The 19,675-nt window shown below is 48.3% G+C and overlaps 2 protein-coding genes across 3 annotated transcripts; both read left to right on the plus strand.

Annotated features, from left to right (window-relative positions):
* Positions 1-1,548: 1,548 nt before the first annotated feature.
* PRKRIP1 (PRKR interacting protein 1) lies at positions 1,549-8,336 on the plus strand (the record flags this gene model as incomplete). The annotated part of the gene is made up of 6 exons (XM_079545154.1): positions 1,549-1,668; positions 2,063-2,141; positions 3,549-3,649; positions 4,427-4,512; positions 6,240-6,307; positions 8,221-8,336. The coding sequence occupies 6 exons, from the start codon at positions 1,549-1,551 to the stop codon at positions 8,334-8,336; spliced, it is 570 nt and encodes a 189-aa protein (XP_079401280.1).
* A 3,975-nt stretch (positions 8,337-12,311) lies between these two features.
* ORAI2 (ORAI calcium release-activated calcium modulator 2) lies at positions 12,312-18,407 on the plus strand (the record flags this gene model as incomplete). 2 transcript variants are annotated; one of them, XM_079545056.1, is made up of 3 exons in its annotated part: positions 12,312-12,424; positions 13,259-13,499; positions 17,862-18,407. In XM_079545056.1, the coding sequence occupies 3 exons, from the start codon at positions 12,312-12,314 to the stop codon at positions 18,405-18,407; spliced, it is 900 nt and encodes a 299-aa protein (XP_079401182.1). The 2 variants fall into 2 exon arrangements, with proteins under 2 accessions (XP_079401182.1, XP_079401183.1); XM_079545057.1 differs by lacking the exon at positions 12,312-12,424 and having other exon boundaries at positions 13,272-13,499; positions 17,823-18,407.
* Between the last annotated feature and the right edge of the window lie 1,268 nt (positions 18,408-19,675).

Below are 19,675 nucleotides of genomic sequence, written 5' to 3' on the forward strand. Positions count from 1 at the left end.
CAGCCATAGTGGTGTCTGGCCATCACTGATTTGCTGTTCTCCAGCAGCAACTGGCACAGTTGCTCACACCCCCGCTTTCGGAAGCTGTGTTTTGGACCCCGAGCTGGGAGAGCTGCAGAGACAGGAGCTCACAAGCTGGGAGACAGCATGAGGAAGATGTTTGCATGGCAGCAGCCAGGGCTGTGGCTGCAGGGATGCCTTCCAGGGCCAGCGCAGACAGCTGGGAACTCAGCCAGCTCTGAATTCAAGCCATTCTTTTATAAATCAGGTTGGTAAGACAAACACGAGGCATAAACTAGAGCCATTTCCATAGCAACCTCAGCAGAGGTAAAAAGTCTTTTGTAAACAAAGAGAGGACTGAACCTGTGGATCCGCTCTGATTTTCTTCACGGACGAGAGAAGAGCATGTGGGCTTAATAAATTCAGGTCAATACAAATGACCCATAAATCTCAGATGGAACCATTCCCAACCTCTGCGTTCCCTTTTCTCTCCCCTCTCCTCATGCACAGCACGGAGCTGTCTCAACTCAGCGCCCAGCTCCGTGCCCCAGCTTATCTCCATAAAGACACAAAGCCCGATGCCCCTCTTCTTCCATCACCGTTGACCTTTAGTAGCTAATTCTCTGACGCACACGCAGCCCCAGCACATGCCATGCCATTTCTGTATGGCCACAGCAGCTCGATGAAAAATTTGGCTTGTAGAGAGAGCTGTATCACGGCCAGCTCTAGCTTCCATTCCTCCAGGCAAGCATAGCTAGGGGTGTGCAAGCCCTCAGCTGGTCCATACGCTGACTGGGCAAAGCCCCTGTGTTAATTAAGCACAGATGAGGCAGCGACCCTCCTCATTACTGTGAGTCCATGCCACGGGGAATTGTGTTGCAGCTCCTCACTGCCAGCGGGCACAGCCTGCTAATTGCCAAAGTGACACGAGCAGATGGTGTTGCAGCCGTGCCGGGAGGCACCAGGAAGCACCGTATCGCTTACACCATCACGGGGCAGGGATTTGGCTGGGGCCAGGGCGTCCGTGCAAAATGCTGAGAATTCTCTCCTCACAGAGCCTGGAGTGTGACGGATTTTGGAGCGGCCTTGCTAACAGATCCCACAGGGGTGTGGGGTCACTGGGTGCAGCGCTGGGGGCAGTGGGGTGATAGGAGATCTGCCGAGCTCTGCTGTGGGGCTGGAGAAAGCAGCAGCAGCAACTCGGAGCAGCCCTCAGCTTCCAGCAAGGCCGCAGCGCACCGCCTGCTCCTTCCTCACAGCCCTCACCATGCCTGAGGGGGCATCACTTGTGCAGTGTGCATTTACTAATGACACATCCTGGGCCTCCCTAACAGCGAATACCCGAGCCCTGAGGAGGCTGAGGCACAGCTCACGCAGCCCACGCTGCCTCCTGCACCTCCTCTGAGGCGCTCCGAGCAGTTTGCGGCGGGCTGGCAGAAGGGCAGGGCCCAGGCCGGCCGCCATTACAGGCCGCTCCCATCGTGGCGGCCACGCCCATCGTCTTGCGTGGCGACGCCGGAAGTGGGCGGGGCGCTGCGGGACGGGAAGATGGCGGCGCCCTCGGCCCCGCGCCCGCCCCGGCCCCGCAAGGAGCCGCAGCCACTCGTCATCCCTCGCAACGCCGCCGAGGAGCAGCGCCTCCGCCTCGAGCGCCTCATGAGGAACCCGGTGAGGGGACGGGAAGCGGGCCGGCTTCGTGCTTGCGGCCGCGAAGGGACGGGTACTGAGCTCGTGTCCCACCCTGGGCTGTGAGGGAAGAGGCGCCCTGCGGGGAATGGGGCAGCCCAGGACTCCGATGTCTGCCTCTTGCTGTGCATTTTCCGGGAGCTGGTGGGAAATCTCAACCCTTGGGCTCTAATGAGGCGTCTTGACCCTTGTCCTGAGAGGTGTCCTCTGGTTCCTGCTTTCTGCCCGCTCCCTGTCAGTGGAGATGTATCCACAGCTGTGCTCCTTCTGGGGTCTGTCCTGTGGTGGAAGGGGCTGCGGGCATGCACGTGCCATCCTGTGTTAGAACTGTAGGTGTTGCCCCCGGAGGATGCTGATGGTTGGTTTGTTCTTACAGGAAAAGACTGTACCAATTCCTGAGAAGCTGAATGAGTGGGCGCCACGGCCTCCCCCGGAATTTGTCAGAGATGTGATGGGTAAAGGCACTGCTCTTCAGATAACTGTAGGATCAGCCATTTTGAGCTTAGACACTATTTAACAGAAAAACTGGAGGTGATTCCCTGTTGGCAATCATTTTGTTGGAGAAAAGAGGTATAAAATGAGCTTTTTGAGTTGTTTTCTCAACGTCTCATTGTTCGTGGGCCTTGCTTTAATCAAAGTCAAAACCTGTGGCACTCCAGTAGACAAGCTACATGTAAAGGAGTAATTTGTGCTGTAGTGATCACAAGGCACAAGTAAATTGTCTTTTCCACAGGTATGAAAGTGTTCTGGAAGCTTACAGTTGTGAATTACCTCTTTTAATTGATTTGAGTCTGAATCTTGGGTGGTGAGAGGCAGAGGCATGCAGGGATGTGACAGCACATGGTCAGCTAGGGAGCTGACAGCCATGGAGGGAATCCAGCCCAAGTGTTCTGCCTACGCTTCTATCTGGAGGAATTAGGGTTAGTATTTGTAGTCTAAAGTGCATCTGCATGTAGATCTGCAGATTCTTTGGAATCTTCATCTTATTGATCCTTCCTAAAGGCCAGCTTGTTCATATTTCAGAATAACTGATCTAAGATCAAAAGTTTTACATGTTTTTGTAAACTGTTCTCATTATTACAATTCCCTCATAGGTTTTTCAAATAGCTTTGCCAGGTGCTTCAGTAGAGCTGTTTTGTTTTTTTAGGAGCACCTGACGTGCTGGGATTCTGTTGGTATCAAAGTGCCCTATTGCAATCTCGTGTTTTAATTATTAGGTGTCTTCTTTTAAGAATGCTTTTGTGTACTTTGCATTGAGAAATGGCTTAGGAGGCACAGGGTGAAAATGAGTGCCACACTGAAAGCTCCTCTGAGACTTTAACATGTAGATTGGTGGTAGGAAAAGAAAACTGTAGGGATTTTGTTCATGAAGAAACGTACAAAAACTGTCAGTGGAGTCAGTTTTATGTGGGAAACAACAGTGCAGTGGGTTTTATCACCTTTCAGTTGATCTTTATTTTTTTTGTATGAGATGGGGAGAATCAGTGAGAGGCAGCCTCAGCAGGATGTTGTAGTTCACCCCTGTCTAGGAGACAGCAAGGTGTGCGTTTAACTCGAGGTCTTGTGCTTCTGTGTCCAGCTAAGGGTGAGTTCTCTTCAGGGAAGTAATTGGGAGGATATGGTGATTGCTGTTGGTCCTGACTGGTAGAAACTGCATTGAAATGTAAGAGTTTGCAGCTCACTTTGGCTTTTGATTGGGAGTTGTTTGCTCCTATATAAAATGCAGACACACTCTGTGTTGTTAATAGACTTTCTTTGTACACTGCACTTTCAGATATCCGGCCCCCCAGCATCTAGCTGTAGTAATTTGTGAGCATCCAGTGTGTATTATCTTCTAGCAGACAAACCCCTCCTTATTGCAGGTTCCAGTGCTGGAGCTGGCAGTGGGGAGTTTCACGTGTACCGGCATCTTCGGCGCCGAGAGTACCAGAGGCAGGATTTCATGGATGCCATGGCTGAGAAGGTCAGCAGGACTCTCTATTTTTTTCTCATAAGCCTTTGGTGTCCATTGCTATTTTTTTTTTTTTTTCCTTATAAAATCATGTGCAAACAATTCAGTTCCAAACCACTTCTCATCAAAAGAAAACATCAAAGGAATATGTGACACGTGGTGTCTTTTGTCAGCATTAAAACGTTTGATGCTTTGTGTCAGACATCCCCCATCTTCTCTGTTCACTAGAGATCCTAATGTGTAATACGACAGATGAATTTTTGTGTTCTCATGTGGGTTTGAGAATGCTTTAACAGCTGTTAGAAATGTCTCTAAGTATAAAATGAAATCCCTAATACCAGTGTCTTGCACAGACAACATCGAAGCAGTTGCATGCACGCAGAATACAGATCTGTTAAGAGTGTCTCCTCTTTCAGGGAGCATTGTTGTTATGTTCTCTCTTGGCCAAAATGAGTCCTCTAATTCACATGTTTCTGTTTGTGTCTCAGACTGTCCTCTTGTTTTTATTGATACATTCTTTAGGGCAGAAGCCCAATGTCACTCATCTGTTTTGTTGAGGATTCTTTCCTCTGAAGTGCTCAGTGGTTGGCTCAGGCTGCAGGTTACCAATGCTGTCTGTATACAAGTCTTCCCTAGAATTATGTGTTTTGTTAACGAAGCAGCCAGACAAAATCTGGCAGAGCTCCCTTCTGTATTTTGCTAAAGGACTTCTCCCTAAAAGGACATGATTTTGAAAAGAAGTATTTTAATTTAGGTTGTGACCAAAGTATAACATGTGATCAATTACAGCAAAGACTAGATGAGGAATTCCAGAAGAAACTGGAGAGGAATAAGATGATTGCAGAAGAGCAAACAGCAAAACGCAGAAGGAAGCGGTAAGGGCAGATTGCTCCCGGGAGGTTTGACATGGAAAACCTCATGCCCTGTGCCTCATCTGCAGCTACATCCTTTGGATAAATACTCTTGTTCTGTGTCTGCATCAATCAGCCAAGAAATCTGTCTGCATAAATTAATTTCATTAATGTCATTGGTTTGTAAAGGCATCTGTAAATTTGACACGCTTTGCTGGTGTGGTTTTATTTTCAGTGCCGTTGCAAGCAAGATAACGTTGGCTGCTTGAGCAGCTTTTGCTGACACTGTCACACTGACTGCAAGAAGCCTTACTGTGTATTTGTTTGAGCAGTGTCAGGAAAGTTCTGTACACACGTCTTGCTTGTCTGTAGCAGCTGACATCAAGCAACTCGAGTGCGAAAGTGGTGCTGCTTAACGGATGCTTGTATGGATTAGGAGTAGTAGGGTGTGATGGTGCATGACGTGCTGCCAGTGTGACTAGCCCAGTTCAGTGCATGGGTATAGAAAAGGCTGTGCAGTGTTGTTAAAGTCAGTAGCAGTTTCTACCTACCTCAGTAATATGCTGGCTATCTATTAAGTTAAATAGAAAAAATAAGAAATATGAAATCATTCCTTTCCCACGCGTTTTAGGCAAAGTGAAACAGAAGAAATGGTCTGAGAATCATTAGCAGAGATGTAAGATGTTACGTTCCAGTCTGCCATGCCTTTCAGAAATAGCAGATATCATGGCTGCTTACCTCTGCCAGCGTCTGGCCCTCAGCAGCTTCTCTCTTGTCTTTTTGAGAATGAGCATTTTGCATTTTGTAGCTGAGAGCTGCTGCTGAAAGGCCTATGCAAAGTGACTCACTGGCACATTAGCACAAATGTGCACAACACAAACACTGCTGCCATCTTACTTTACATGTAGTGTGGTCCAACAGATGGCCAGCACATCAGATCTGGCTGCTGCTTCTTCCTTGGCTGAGAAGCAGAACAAGTGTTCGAGCAGGAAATGCTGCCCAAACACGTAAACACCTCCTTGCATTGAATGGTCTTATGGTGTAAATATCAAGCAGTTGTGGCACGCAGGAGACCCCTAATGTATCTCACCACTTTTCTGTCCTGAGCTCCCAGGTGTGGTGTTGGGGTCTTTCTGTAGAACCCTCTGACTGTGTTGTGAGGGGAACACGAGTCCCAGATTGCTCTGCCTGGTGTCTGCCATTAGACTGCCTGTCTGTCTTTGTTAGGTAACAGAACTGAGATCTCCTCTTATCATCCCCAGTGTTATTCCAATGATTAAGCACAGCCGAAGGTGAAGATCAAAGTATATTGCAGCATTATTATTATTATTATTATTATTATTATTATTATTATTATTATTATTATTAAAAGCAGATTACTGATAATGATTTTTTTCAGTGTTGAATTCCAACAGCTTGGGATTTTGATAAAGTTTTCTCCACATTTTTATAGGTTGAGTAGCTAAAATGTAGGAACAGTTTCATTCTTGTTCCTCCTTTGTTGTGTTCTGGAAGATCCTTGTTTATCGTATGATTTCAGTTGTAGTTGCATCCATAGGACTAAAACCAACATAGAAAAGTTTCTGTTGGTCTTATATCTACATTTGCTACCACTTGTTGAGACCAAATTTGCACTTCTCTGAAGTCTTTTCCTGGGATGTCTGTAATAGGTCCTTAATCAGTGTGTAATTACAGTGTGCAGACACTTTACAATGTTGGATTTATGTGAGTCTTTTTTCCTTGCTTTTTAGCCAGAAGCTAAAAGAGAAGAAACTGCAAGCTAAGAAAAATAAACTTGAACAAAAGAAGCAGGAAAAAGGTCAGTGAGATTTAGTTTTCTTTTTTCAAGTCTCAGTTCTGTTTTCTAATAACCCTTAGGAGGGCTTATCCCACCTCCCACCAAGCATTCTTCATGGATAGGACTGAGTCTCAAGTGTGGTACTTCTGTTCGTCTGTCGAAAGTCCTCTTTGAAAGCCATATTTTTAGATGCACCTGAGAAAAAGGGGAAAAATGCACGGCTTGGACAACAGGAAGCTAAGTTATGGTTACGTATGTAAGAAATTAAGCCACCTTGGTGCCATCTGTTCCACACAACTATTTCATTTCATGTAGAAATAAGCTCTGCCTCTGTTCTCCTGCCGTCTTGGAAATAAACGTTCAGCGGTGTCGGAACAGATGTTTGTTCAAATGTTTGGATGCTCATTGCTTCCTTTTAATGAGTGAACTTTACCTTAATTTTTCAAAGAGCCGAGCCCATTGATCACAGTAAGTCTGGGAAGTTAACACAGTTGCTGGTAATTCTGCTAGAACATAACTTGTCTGACAGTTCTACTTTATTTCTGCTCTTGTTTGGATCTGTTTCAGCTGAACCACTGCCAGCCTCCCATGTAGATGTGGGAGGATAGATTAATCATTAGGTTAATTGTACTTGTGACAGCAAGGGAATGTAGCAGACAGAGTGCTTTTGGTCTGGTTTGTTTTTAAAAGCTACTTGCACATAAACTGTGACTGGGGGGAGAATCTGAGTGTGAGCTTAGTGAAATAGAATGCCTGGCTCTGCAGGGGGGTTGGGAGAGGGAGGAGCCAGGACTCTGTGCTACAGGACTGCCACGTAAAATAAGTCATCTTTGGGGAGCCGGGTTCTGAGCCCCTCTGTCTTTAGAACAGTTCTTTGCTTGTTATACTTTGTGATTCTCTATTTTAAAACCAAATAAATAAGCTGGAAACCACATACAGCTGTCTTTAGTCTGCTGAGAACAGGCTTGTCTTTTACTAGTTTTGTGTGCCTTGAGATCTGAGAGTTTTTTTCCAAATCAATTGAAGTGCTTGTCAGACCTGGTAGGCAAGCATTTACGTAAAGAAATGAATAGGACTTGTGGCCATCTTTCACCTTTGTGAAGGAAAGCTGTTAAGAAGAAGGGTTGGCACGAAGTTTTACAGTCCAACACAAACTGATAGGATTGAACTTCACCACACGGTGGCATCGCACCACTGATCCTACACACTGCGGTCAGAGCCTGAGCTGAGCTGAGTTGACCTGAGAAACAGGGAGGTAGGAGGGGTGTGACAGCAGTTATGGCTGTCAGATCCAGGTTGCTCTTTATGCCATACCTAATTTCCATATGCATTATTTAATTTCTAGAAGGTGTTTTCTCTTCTGGTCTTTCACTGGTTTTCTGTGATCCCAGCTAATCTGGCACCTACCTTAAAGGGTTCCTGTGCTTGTAATAAACTTAACAGTCTGTTAAAGGTTTTGGCACCCTGTGGAGTTCCTGTGAACCTGGATAGATGCTGAAATGCATGGAGCCTGGCAGGCAGCTTCCTGGTGTGTGCATTCTTTAGCAGTGTTTTGTGATACTTGAAAGTTTGTGCCAACACGCAGGGGTGAGATTGGGAATGAGATAATCTATGACTTTAGCACCTGACTGCCTCTGACTGAGATAGCATTCAATAGGAGGTGGAGTTCTTTAATGTTGGGCTTGTCACAATGGTAATGCAGCTTGAGTGCTGGAGGTAAGGGACTGCTTCTCCAAGGAAGAATTTGGTATTCAGAGCTCTGCTTCACTCACTGTTATGAGATTCTTCACACGGAGGACACGTGGGGCATGTTATCTAACGATTAATCTGTTGGTACTAATTGGTATGATCTAATACCTGTTTGTACTTCGTTGTGAAGTACATGAGGAGGAGGACATGGATGTGTTACCAGTTCTTGTGGTTTCTGTTTTTAGAGTCTGATCAGTCTCAAGAGCGAGTCAGCAGTGAGGATGACGAAGAGGATTGCAAGGAGGAGGAAGAGAAGGAAGATGATGCTGAGGAGCCAAGTTTTGTGATGGGAAGAGGATGAGGCCTCTGAGGGACAGCAGGAAACACCGTTCATTGCTTTACATGCAGAAGCATGAAAGTCTTTCATCTCAGCCAAGCAGAACCCATTGGTGAACGTTGTATCTGCTTAATGGTGAATGACCTTCGCATCGCAGGCCTGAGAGATGTCGATAGAGAAATGCCAAATAAGAGATTTTTTTTCTTAATTGCTTGTATAACTGCTGTGCAGTCTGCTCTGTTTGCTCTAATGAGTCAGCCATAAGTCTCTGTGACCTTAGAGTTCTTTCTGACACGGCCCAGAGTGTTTTTCTGTCTGAAAACTAAAACACACCCATTACCATTTAAGGAAAATATTACTGTGAGGACTACATAATCTAATGTTGTCAAAGCTGGTAGCAACCAGATACCTGAATCTAAGGGCAGAGTTCAGGCTGAAATAGAAAAGTGGTCTGTAGCCAGGCTGTCATGCACTGTGAGTGTTCTGAATCTGGGGTTTTGTATGGGGTCATCTCTAACCCAAGAAATCAGTTTATGTTCTAGACAAGTTCTATAGATTTTTAAGCCAGATCCCTTTTCTATTGCTAAAACTTTCCCTATTACTTTTCTTCCCTGTTTTTTAAATTAATAAAAGGGATGTGTTGGATTGTTCTGTCTTCTTTTATTTGAAGAGGATTTTGGTGCAATGAAGAGGTGTTTGCAATGCTGCAGGAAGGAACAGAAAGGCCAAGCGATTTGGCACATGAAAATATGGAAAAAGGTGATAGCTGCATTTCATATACTTTTTGCTTTTGGATTTGATCATTATTAAGGTTTTCCTAAAGACTGTGTGTGTAAAACCTCCAAATCTGTAAAGCAGAAGGGGTTGGAATGGAAGAGCATTGCTTGTGTTAAGCTTCATGTAGTGACACCTGGCTTTCCCTCTGTTGAGCTCTCTGCTTTGAACTGAGTTCTCTGGTAAGAAAAAAAATAATCTGTATGTATGTTTGTTGATGCTTAAATGAAAAGCAAATGCATTAATGGTTTTACTTGTAAATTAGGTTGTTGTCTTTTCAGTGCATCTTGAACTAGCAGTGCCCGCATCACACAGCATCAGCATCTGGAATGTGGCGCTACTTCTTCTCAAGTTCTTGTTAATGCCAAATTATTTAAAGCAAAAACAGTGAAAAGGAATCACTTGTTAGTTTTTAGTCCTTGAACAGTGCTGCCAGAAATCCGGCACTCTGTGCTGGCTTTATGCAGTGGTTTCTCAGTGGTATTTCTGTGACAGTGGGGGAGCAGATGTCATCAAGTGCTGTTTTGGATTAGATCCCCTGTGCCTCCATACCCCAGCTCGAGCTCCACATGGAACTCTTGTGTTAAATCTGGGTAGAACCACGTGCTTTGGGTAAGTTGTGACTGTTTCATTCTGTAGTGCTTAAGATACAGACTGGATGTCCCACAGTTTTGGTGTTATCACAGTGTAAAGTGCTGAGTTAGGGGAATTATTTCACTCAAATCCCCTTTGGGTAGGTACGCCCTGTTGATGCATCTGTGATGTGGGACAAGCCATGTTGTGGTGTTTGTTAGCTTTTGGTTGGAGGGAAATTGAGAGCCTTGCAAATAAACAAAGACTGTTCTGCCTGTGAGCTTGTCAGGCTTTTGAGCTGAATAAATCAGTGCTGGTTGGCATTAAGCAGAGCAGGCGTGTGCTGCACGAGGACTTCTCACAGTTGGGAAGAAGATGGACTTGAGTTGGTCTTGGTGAATTAAACACAGGTTGTATGACCCTGCCCTGGCTCCTCAGGACACTGTGCTGCCCATCCTGAATTATTCACGTGCTGCATTTGTGAGGAGTGCTTGGTTTGTATGTGAAACCCATAAGAAGCCAAGAGAATGTGTTGCCGAGGGTGGTGTCTGCCCTATGGCCATCCTTTTAGCGGCAGGGTCCGTATTCGGTATGCGTTGCTCTGGGTTCTGATAATACCATGCCATGCTGTGGTGGTCTTCCAGAATACAAAGACACTTATGAGTGAGGGAAGTTTTGGTGTGAAGACAAAGCACAGGTGCTGTGACATCTGTATGGGAGAAGCATCATCCATGGGGCGGAAAAATGGAAGCGCTCCCAAGTGCAGTAAAACAAAGAACAGTTCAGGAGTTGCTTCTTGCTCCAGATACAGCAGCAGTAATGTGAAGATTTTAAACAGCCCCAAAGCGTGACCTGCTTCCATTAAGTTCTCACTTTGGATTTCTTTCCAGAGGAGTCAGTCTGCATCAGAGAAAGGAGAGATGTCACCAGGGACCTGAATGGGCTGCCCCACTTCCACAGGAGCCAGCAGCGTTAGTGCTGTGACCGTGCGGAGGTATTCCTAATCTCAGAGATGAAAAGCACGGTCAGGAAAATACGTTTGTCTCTCTACCACGTTTCTAGGAATTGTTTTCCTTTGTTGCTTCCTCCCTTCCCCTGTGCTGATGCTATCAGGATGACAGACCGCTGTGCCATTGAGCTGGAGCACTGCGCTGCTGCCTCCGAGCGCTTTATCTCGTTTTCAGGGCAGGAGCTCCTTCCTATTTCCCGTAGTCTGCCCCCTCCCGTGCTCCTCTGATGGGTTTATGCGGGATTTCCTGCTAAGTCAACAGAGGAGGAATGCAGGGAGATAGCAGCAGCTCTCATAGCCCTCATTTACAAAGGGCGGCTCCTTCAGCGCTCAGCACTGCCTCTAGCGTAGGCTTTTGCTGTATAGTAACCGTAATAAAAGCGCATTTACATCCCGTGCTACCGGTACGTTCTCTGTGCAACGATGGAGAGCTGGGATCGCCGCACGCAATGAAGCATCCACCGGCCCGGGCTTCCCCAGCAGTACGCGTTCGGAGGGGGCGGGGCTATCGGCAAGAGGGCGGGGCCTGGCGTAGCCCTGGCCAATGTGGCTGCGGTCACGTGCCGAGGGGCGGGGCTACCGGCAGCCCCCCCCATTTCCTGCGGGTCACGTGGCGGGGGCCCGGCGTTGCCTTGGCAGCGGTGGAGGCGGCGGAGGCTCCGGTACCCGGCGGCTCCCGGGGCGCCGCGCTCGAACCGGCCAGCGGGCAGCAGCGGTGAGCGGGGAGACCGGCCCGGCGGGGGAGGGGGCTTCGTTCTACCAGGGTACGGGTTCAAAGCGGCGGAATCCGGGGTTGGAGGGCGTCTGGGGCTCCGGCCTGGCCGCGGGGCAGGAAGGCACCGGCACGCTGCTCCGCACGGGTCTGAGGGGCGGGGTCTGAAGGCCCACGGAGAGGCTGCCGTGCGAGCGCTGGGAGCCGGGCTGCCTACCTCAGTCGTGCCGTGCAGGAATCCCCGCGCTCGCACCCCGGAGGTCGGATGCAGGGCGCTGCCGGGGCTTCCCTTCCTCCGAGCTGGCGCTGCGCGGGATACCGACATCAATACGAGTCGGCGCCTTGCGTCTTCAGCGGCGGTTTGGCACAGCGGTGACCTGGCACGAGTTTGGCCAGAGCTGAGAAAGAGCCTCCGGGCACGCAGCCTCGTGCTGTGCGGTGCGGTGCGGTGCGGTGCAGCCCCACCAGCGCGTGTGCTTCTGTTCCGAACCTGTAACCTCCAAGGCAGGAGCGTGGATCTCCCCATAACTCACCTCTGGTGCAGACTGCTGCCTGAAAAGGGCTTCCAGAGTGAGGATGCTTCCAGCTGAAGGTACCGTGAGTGTAAAACGCTCCTTTGGTTTTGTGTTTCAGCCCCCGGAGTCCCCCGCAGCCCCTCCATGCCCGTAGGCAGCCAGGTGAGTGCTGTTCCATGGGTTTATGGGTTTCCTTCTGCAGATGTTTACTTACTTGGGAACATCTCTGGAGTTGCTCTAGAGTAAAAATTCATCCTTGTGGTATTTTCAGTTTATTTTTCTAAGGAAAGAAGCAGCTGTGATTGGATGTTCCTGTTCTCCCCTTGTAACCTCTGAATTCGTGTTTCTTTTAATGGAATTTGTCCCGGGCTTGATGTTTCCAACATGCTGAATTCCTGTGTGCTTTATGAAAACAAATGGCAGCGCAGAGACCGTCGGCGTCCCAGCGAAAACAAAGCCAGCACCCCCACTCTGCATATACAGGATGCCATCACAGGAAGCAGTGCCGTAATTCTGCCACTCACAGGCAGTCTCACAGCTCACAGTGCTTGGCTTGCAGCTGCAGCCTTGGTCACTGTTCCTTTTGAGCAGTGTGGCTCAGAGCTGGGGGCAGTTGGTGCTTTTTATCTCGGCTGCTTCCTCCAGTCTCCTGGCAACCATGACTTGATAAGCCCACACCATATGGCGGGGAGCTGGGCAGGGCTGGAGCTGTGCTCCGGCAAACAGCACGGTGCCTGTGACCCACAGGTGTGGGGCTGGGGCTGATCAGTTCTCCTTCAGGGAGCTGCTGGAGATTCAGGGGGAAGTTTCTGCTGCAGGAGCTTGGGAGATCCATTTGTTAACCCCATGCAGCGTTCAGCTCCGTGGCTGCTTTGGGCAAGAGCTGTGCCTGTGTGAGCTGAGCAATGGGTGAATGGAAAAACTGGTGTCCAAAGGGAGCACAGAGTGAGCCCTGCGCACTTCAGTTGGATGTACCCTGGTACGTTAATGCAATGCATCTGGAGCTGATGCACAATGCGGTGTGACATTAAACTGCCAACTTAAAAACCAAACAATGGGATGGTGACCGTATTTTCAAAGTGTATTTTTGTAAAACAAATGAGTGGGGAGGAATGAAAGGGGAAAGTTGAGATGTTGGCTTTGACGTGTAAAGTTGGGTGCTGTGCAACCTCCCCGATCACACTGGAGCAGTTCCAGGTTTCCTTCTGCAATCCCACCTGGTTCTCTTGATCAGTTCTAGCAGGCAGGTGGTTCTGTACATCATTTCCCTACTGACTGAGGATAGCCTCGTTCCAGCACAGCTTTTCCAGCAGCTCATCCTGTCTGCTGCCTCGTCCTGACCACGGCTTTTTTATTTCCACAGTGCTTCCCTCATGATGAGTTCTGAACTGAACGTCCCAGTGGATCCCTCCACTCCTGCTTGCTGCTCTGAGCCTGGCACCAAGGGCATGGATTATCGGGACTGGGTGCGCCGCAGCTACCTGGAGCTGGTGACCTCCAACCACCACTCTGTTCAGGCCCTGTCCTGGAGGAAGCTGTACCTGAGCCGAGCCAAGCTGAAAGCCTCCAGCAGAACCTCTGCTCTGCTCTCTGGATTTGCAATGGTAGGTTGGTTTTGCAGGAACGCTTTCTAGATTATGAAAAAGTAACAACAACAACAACAAATCTCTATTAATTGGTGTTCTGTCCCTGTGAAGAAGCAGGGTGTGCTGTGATGTGCTTGGCTGTCCCAAGACAGTGTGGATACAGGAGCTGCCCACACCTCCCAGTTATCCTCCCAGCCCTTTGCAAACACTGATCTCCTCCCTGCAAACGATCCAGAGAGCTGCCCCATATCCAAGCAGTGCCCCAAGGCCAGGTGTTGCCGGCTGCACCTGCTCACAGCTGTGGTCCTAATCTCATTTTCTGTATGTTTTTTCAGGTCGTGGTGCCTGTAATAAGGTGGAGGCTGGCTGGCAGCCTGCCAGGAAGCACTTTGCATGGCACAAACAGGGAGATCATGTTGTGAGAGGCCCCGCGGCCTCGGGCACAACGTCAGAGGGCTGTGCAGCCTGCAGGGAGCCAAACCGAGTGTATTTTTGTCAGTGCTGCCTGTTGGGAGTAATCCCTCGTCCTTGCTGTGCTCTGTGCTTGGGTGTTAGCTGGGAACTATTGCATAGGTCAGAGCTGTGTCAGGGAGCGCATAAATAAACACCACGAGATAGCGGTGTGGTGCTCAGGCTTTTGAGCTGTGATGCCATCAGCCTCCTCCTCTCCCCTCTGGTTTTATCCAGAGTGAAATCTCTTCTGCAGAGATTTTCTGTCCAGGAAGTGAGCTGCTGCTGAGGTCTGAACACACACATGCAGAGGGCAGGATGTGATGTAAGGGAGCTGCATGGAGGAGATGGGCAGGCTTGGGGAGCTTTCTATGTTTTGTAGAGTTTTGTGGGCTTTTTAAGCTTCTCCCACCCCTGCATCTCCACCCCCAGCAGATGAATGCTCCTTAGCATTACAGTGGGGAGTTCTGTTTTGTTGCTGCCCGAAGTGGAGCAGCATTAAAGCAAGGCGGTAGGTGGGCGCATGTTAGAGCTGGTGCCAGGGAGCTCCCTTTGCCTTGTCTCTAACAATAGGTGTAGTATTATTCATAGACCATCGGCTTAATACAGTAAGTACATCCCAAATTAGTGTTTCTCAGAAACTGGTGTTTTTGCAGTAAGGAATTCTCTTTATCAGCAGCCTGGTCACATTGGCCTTCCAGTGGAAGGTGATGCATCTGTTGCTGTCCATAGGTTGGTAGGCTTGTGCTTAGGATGTGGACACTGACTAAGAGTGGCTATTGATGAAAGTGGTGCAGTTATTTAGAGTTAAGTGGTTCCTGTGCAGCACTGTGTGCCCATAGCATGTAAACAGGTGTCACACAGGGCTTGGCTATTGCTTTATTTACTTCCCTGTCAGTGTGTGCAATTCCAGCCAGTCCCATATTGGCTGACAATTATTACAAGCTGATGGATATTTAATCAACAGGCGGTGGCTTTGATCCAGCTCCTTCTGGACAGGCTGCAGAATAATGCAAACCTCCCTCGTTACGCGATGCTATCTGTGGTATTCCTGGCAGAGGGCCGGGAGGATGTGGCTGCTTCCAGCTCCAGTGCTGCACAGAGGGGCTGCATGGCTGCACGAGCCTCCCTGGGCAGACTGCAGGTGAAGGGGATTGAGAGGGAGCATGGGAAATCTCCTTAATTTCCCTGCTTGGAAAGAAGAGCTGTTCCCACTAGCAGCACTTGTCTAATTGCTGTGGGATATGCATTTGATTTAGGGAGAGGGAAAAGAAGAAGGAAAAAAAAAAAAAAAAAAGCCCAACAGATCTACTGGAGTGATTGTTTGCACAGGCTGCCGAACCATCTGTGTGGATGTAACGTGCTCTATGTGAAACCATTTGTTATCCTCCTGTGTGATACTATCTGTGCTCGTCTGAATTTCTCAAGATGAGCAACTTCTTTGTTGTGGACAATCTGGGCTCCAGTGATCTTTACAAAGAAATGATGAGAGAAAAGCATCATAGCCCATAATCTAACTTGTGCTTAATTCAGAGCACACGCTCCTTTAGCAAACCTACAAGTGTGAGGTCCAGCAGGGCAATCCTTGAGCTTAACATTAAGCCCGTGCTGAAATCCTCTGCTGCTCAGCAGCGTGCTCAGCGCCTTGCAGAGTCAATCCCTTGATACCTTGGCTTCTGCAAGGAGGTTAAAGCAGAGGGGGCTGCTATCACAGAGGAGTATAATTGTATTGAACGTGACATATTAATAGTTTGACAGACCATGTAGCATGCTTAATGGCTTTTAAATGGGTTATGTCAGCTTGTCCTCTTTCTCTTATCCCGGTCAGAGGATGACATGACAATCTGTATGGGGTAAAGCAATAGAGCTCGCTCACCTTGTCTGTTTGTGTTAAACAAACTGTTTTTCTGCCTTGCTGCCCTATCTGGATTGTTGATGTTTTTCTATGAAATACCTCTTACTGAACCATCAGTCAATGTTAAAAATTCATCGTGTTGCACAGCTGAAGCCAGCCCTAGGGAACAGGTTTGTCTGGGAGGAAACATCCAATTAGCTGCAAAGTGCTGCTGATGCAACGGGTAACAGCTAGAAATTGATATGTTGGCATCAGCCAGCCTTTCAGCTCTGATATAAAGCTATGGACTCAACATGCTGGTACAGTTCCTGTTCAGCTTGCTGGATGCTGTGTTGCTGGGTGGTTGAGCCCTCAGGAATGAATGATGCACCTGCAGCTTCTCCTGCCTGGTGTAGCTTGACTGACGATCACTGTGCTGTACAGGTGTGTCATGCAGGGCACTGCAGCAGAGGATAAGTCTGATCTCCTCAAATCTGTGTGCAGGGAACTGGAAAAGGAACACAGGTCAGGTTGATGGCTGGATGTGGGGGGTCTTCAGGGTCTTTTCCAACCAAGATGACTCTGATTAGGGGATGAGAGGTGATGGTCTTAAGTTGTGTCAGTGGAGGCTCAGGTTGGATATTAGGAAACATTTCTCAGAAATGGCAGTGCTGCCGTGGCACAGCTGCCCAGGGAGGAGGGGAGTCCCCATCCCTGGAGGTGCTCCAGAACTGTGGACATGTGGCACTGAAGGATGTGGGCATGGTGGGCTGGGGTTGGGCTTGGGGTCTTCCCCACCCTCAGCAATACTATGATTTTAAGGCAGTGTGGTGTATGCTTTATTTCCATGGACCTTTCTTGCAATGGTGGTGAAGCCAAACCTGTGTTTTTTTTCCCTCTCTGTGACAGGAGCTACTAACAGGAACCTCTCAAAACAAACAAACAAACAAAAAAACACAACCACATATTTCTCACCAGAACACGGGGCTGGGAATGCCCAAAAACTGTTCCAGTGTTCTTAGCATCTCTTACATTGTTTGTAGTTGATGTAGGAATAAAGCCTGGGCATGCTGCGACTGCCATTTCCTACCCCACACACGTGTTGTGTCCTGCAGCTAGCAGATCTGTTCAGACCTGACCTGCTCTCTCCTTCGGGCTGCTGGTGATTTCAAGGTAACTGCAGGAAAGACAGCAGTCGTAGCACTGCTTCCATGCTCCTTAATCCTCTTCAGGGCCACCAGCAGGGACAACTTAATTTCCCAATGCCTAAGTAATGTTATAAGTAATGCCAGAGTGAATGGTGCAGATCATTACACAGAGCCTGGAATGGCTGTTCATACTTTGCTTCATTAAAGTAACTTAAAATGAACAGCTTCAGAGATTTGTTAGCTGATAGGAACCTGCTTTTCTGAACTCAGAGAATGGAGTTGTCACTGTGCCCGTAAGCCAGTAGCCATCCAGCTCCCTTCAGTAAGTTATGAGACCTCAAGGGAGATATTTGGGGATATAAATAGCTTGTATCCAGGCATATTTGTAATAAAAACCAACTTAGCGTTCGGAGAATAGAAGGCAGCTATTTTAACTATGGACTAACTTGGATTATTATGAAGTAGCTCTCATTCTTCCCTTGGGAGGCCGGGTAGGCAGGCTGGCAGCCAGCCAGCAGGGCTGCTGCTTTTGCTCTCCTGTACACTCACCATGTTGAAACTTCCTGCAGCGAGCGGCCGGCGGTGAGCAGAAGAGGAAGGTGTGAGAGCAGTGAGCGGGATGGCTGCCTGCGGGCTGTGAGCTGCGTAACGAGCTCCTGTGCTGCCTGCACGGTTTGGTGCCATTCGTATGGCTGCAAGGAGGGAGCTGCTATTTTGGAAAACTGCAGCACCAAACCGTGTGTGTAAAGCTTGAGATAGACCAAGCTGCAGACAGTGTGTGCATCATCAAGGGAAGGGGCTGGCTGTTTAGGCTGCTGTTAAAAGTACTCGAGTGTGTGCTTGCCCTTAGGTGCTCTTCCTGAGTAAAGATGCTTTCCTGGATTAAAGCCTTGAACGGTGGAAAACCAGCAGCCGTTGAGTAGTGGTCTCTTGTTCTTGTTCCCCCAGGTTGCCATGGTGGAGGTGCAGCTGGAGATGCAGTACAAGTACCCACAGATGCTGCTCATCGCATTCAGCGCCTGCACGACAGTGCTGGTGGCTGTTCATCTCTTTGCCCTTCTCATCAGCACCTGCATTCTGCCTAACGTGGAAGCAGTGAGCAACATCCACAACCTGAATTCCATCAGCGAATCCCCACACGAGCGCATGCATCCCTACATCGAGCTGGCCTGGGGCTTCTCCACGGTGCTGGGGATCCTCCTTTTCCTTGCGGAAGTGGTGCTGCTGTGCTGGATCAAGTTCCTGCCCGTGGACTCCATCCTGAAGAACGACACCACCACCATCCAGAAGCCCAGCGGCCACGCGGGCTGGCAGGCAGCTCTGGTCTCCACCATCATCATGGTCCCAGTGGGGCTGATCTTTGTTGTCTTCACCATTCACTTCTACCGCTCTTTGGTGCGGCACAAAACGGAGCGCCACAACCGAGAGATCGAAGAGCTCCACAAACTGAAAGTGCAGTTAGATGGGCATGACAGAGGCATGCAGGTGGTGTGATGGGGGCTGAGGCCGAGAGCAAAATGCCTGTTTGGCTGGCTGGTGGGGCACACTGGTGGTGGATTGTTTGGAGGCTTAAATATGTAATTGCTAATTGCCTGCCATGTATAGCTGTGGGTTCTAACGCCGTTTCAAACTCTGTGGTCTCTGGTCCTACACACTTCTGTACTTAAGTGGACACTGCCATGGAGCTCAAGGTCAAATCTTTACATTGGCACAAGTAGCCAAAAATCTGCATTATTTTACAAATGCGATGTTCTGTTGCCAAAAGTAAAACTGCATCAGCTGTCCAAAAAGGCTGTGTGTGTGTAGGACCTGTCTTAGTGTCAGAACTCCCTGGCTGTCTGTGCAGCAGCAATTAACTGGCAGTTTGTTTCTAGAGCTGAGCTGATTAATGAAGGTATTTGCACCCAACCCGAGGATGTTTGGAAAGCACAATAGGAACTGTCAGTGTTCATCGCCTTTGTTCCAAAGCAAATGTTCCATAAACATATAACCAGGAAGAAATCAGCCTTAGCTTTTATGTTCTTTTCTCACTATTCCTTTCCATGCTTCTACAAATTCTAAATGCAGGGGGCTGGGGACTTCTGTTGTTCTGTCTTCAGTAACATGTGTCACTTTAGACTGAACAGATGCCAAGATCACTTGTTTGTTTTTTTTTTTCAATAAGAGCCCAGGGAAGGCTTACAGGTGTTTTAGTTTTAACAAGGACATTCCTAAAACAGAACAGTGACGAAATTTAATGAGATGAAGCTTTGAAGGACTAGAAAAGCGAGTTTCAGGGAGGAAAAGTGGCAGCAGACAGTGGTAGAAACTCGTCCCTGTGTTGTTTGCAGTTATGTTCTGTTGGAATGTCTTTTTCATGGTGTGCTGGAGAGAAATGAGTCCCAGTCCTCCATTTTTTGCTGGTGCTGTTTGTCAGCTGTAGCATTTGCCTGTTGAAAAGGACCGCTTCCTTCTCCCTGCACCAAAGCAGGCAGCTCCTCTGGGGAACCTGGAGCTGCAGGGTGAGCCTGGTGGAGCTGGACCCAGTGGAGATCTGTGTACCATTAAAGAGCTATCACGTTTCATTTGGGCTGCTGCTTTTCCAGCATTAAAGAAAGAGACACTTTGCTGCTCGCAAATCCTGCAGCATCCTTTTGGGCAAAAACTGCCATAAAAAGTATTTCAAGAGAAAAGAGTTTTGCCAGTCATCAGCTCTTCTAGGAAATGTGAAGCTTTCTGACACAGGGCTGAAAGAAACATAAGCCCATTTTCTTGGCCCTGAT

This window comes from Tetrao urogallus, assembly GCF_951394365.1.
Source record: "Tetrao urogallus genome assembly, chromosome: 20".
Classification (NCBI taxonomy): domain Eukaryota; kingdom Metazoa; phylum Chordata; class Aves; order Galliformes; family Phasianidae; genus Tetrao; species Tetrao urogallus.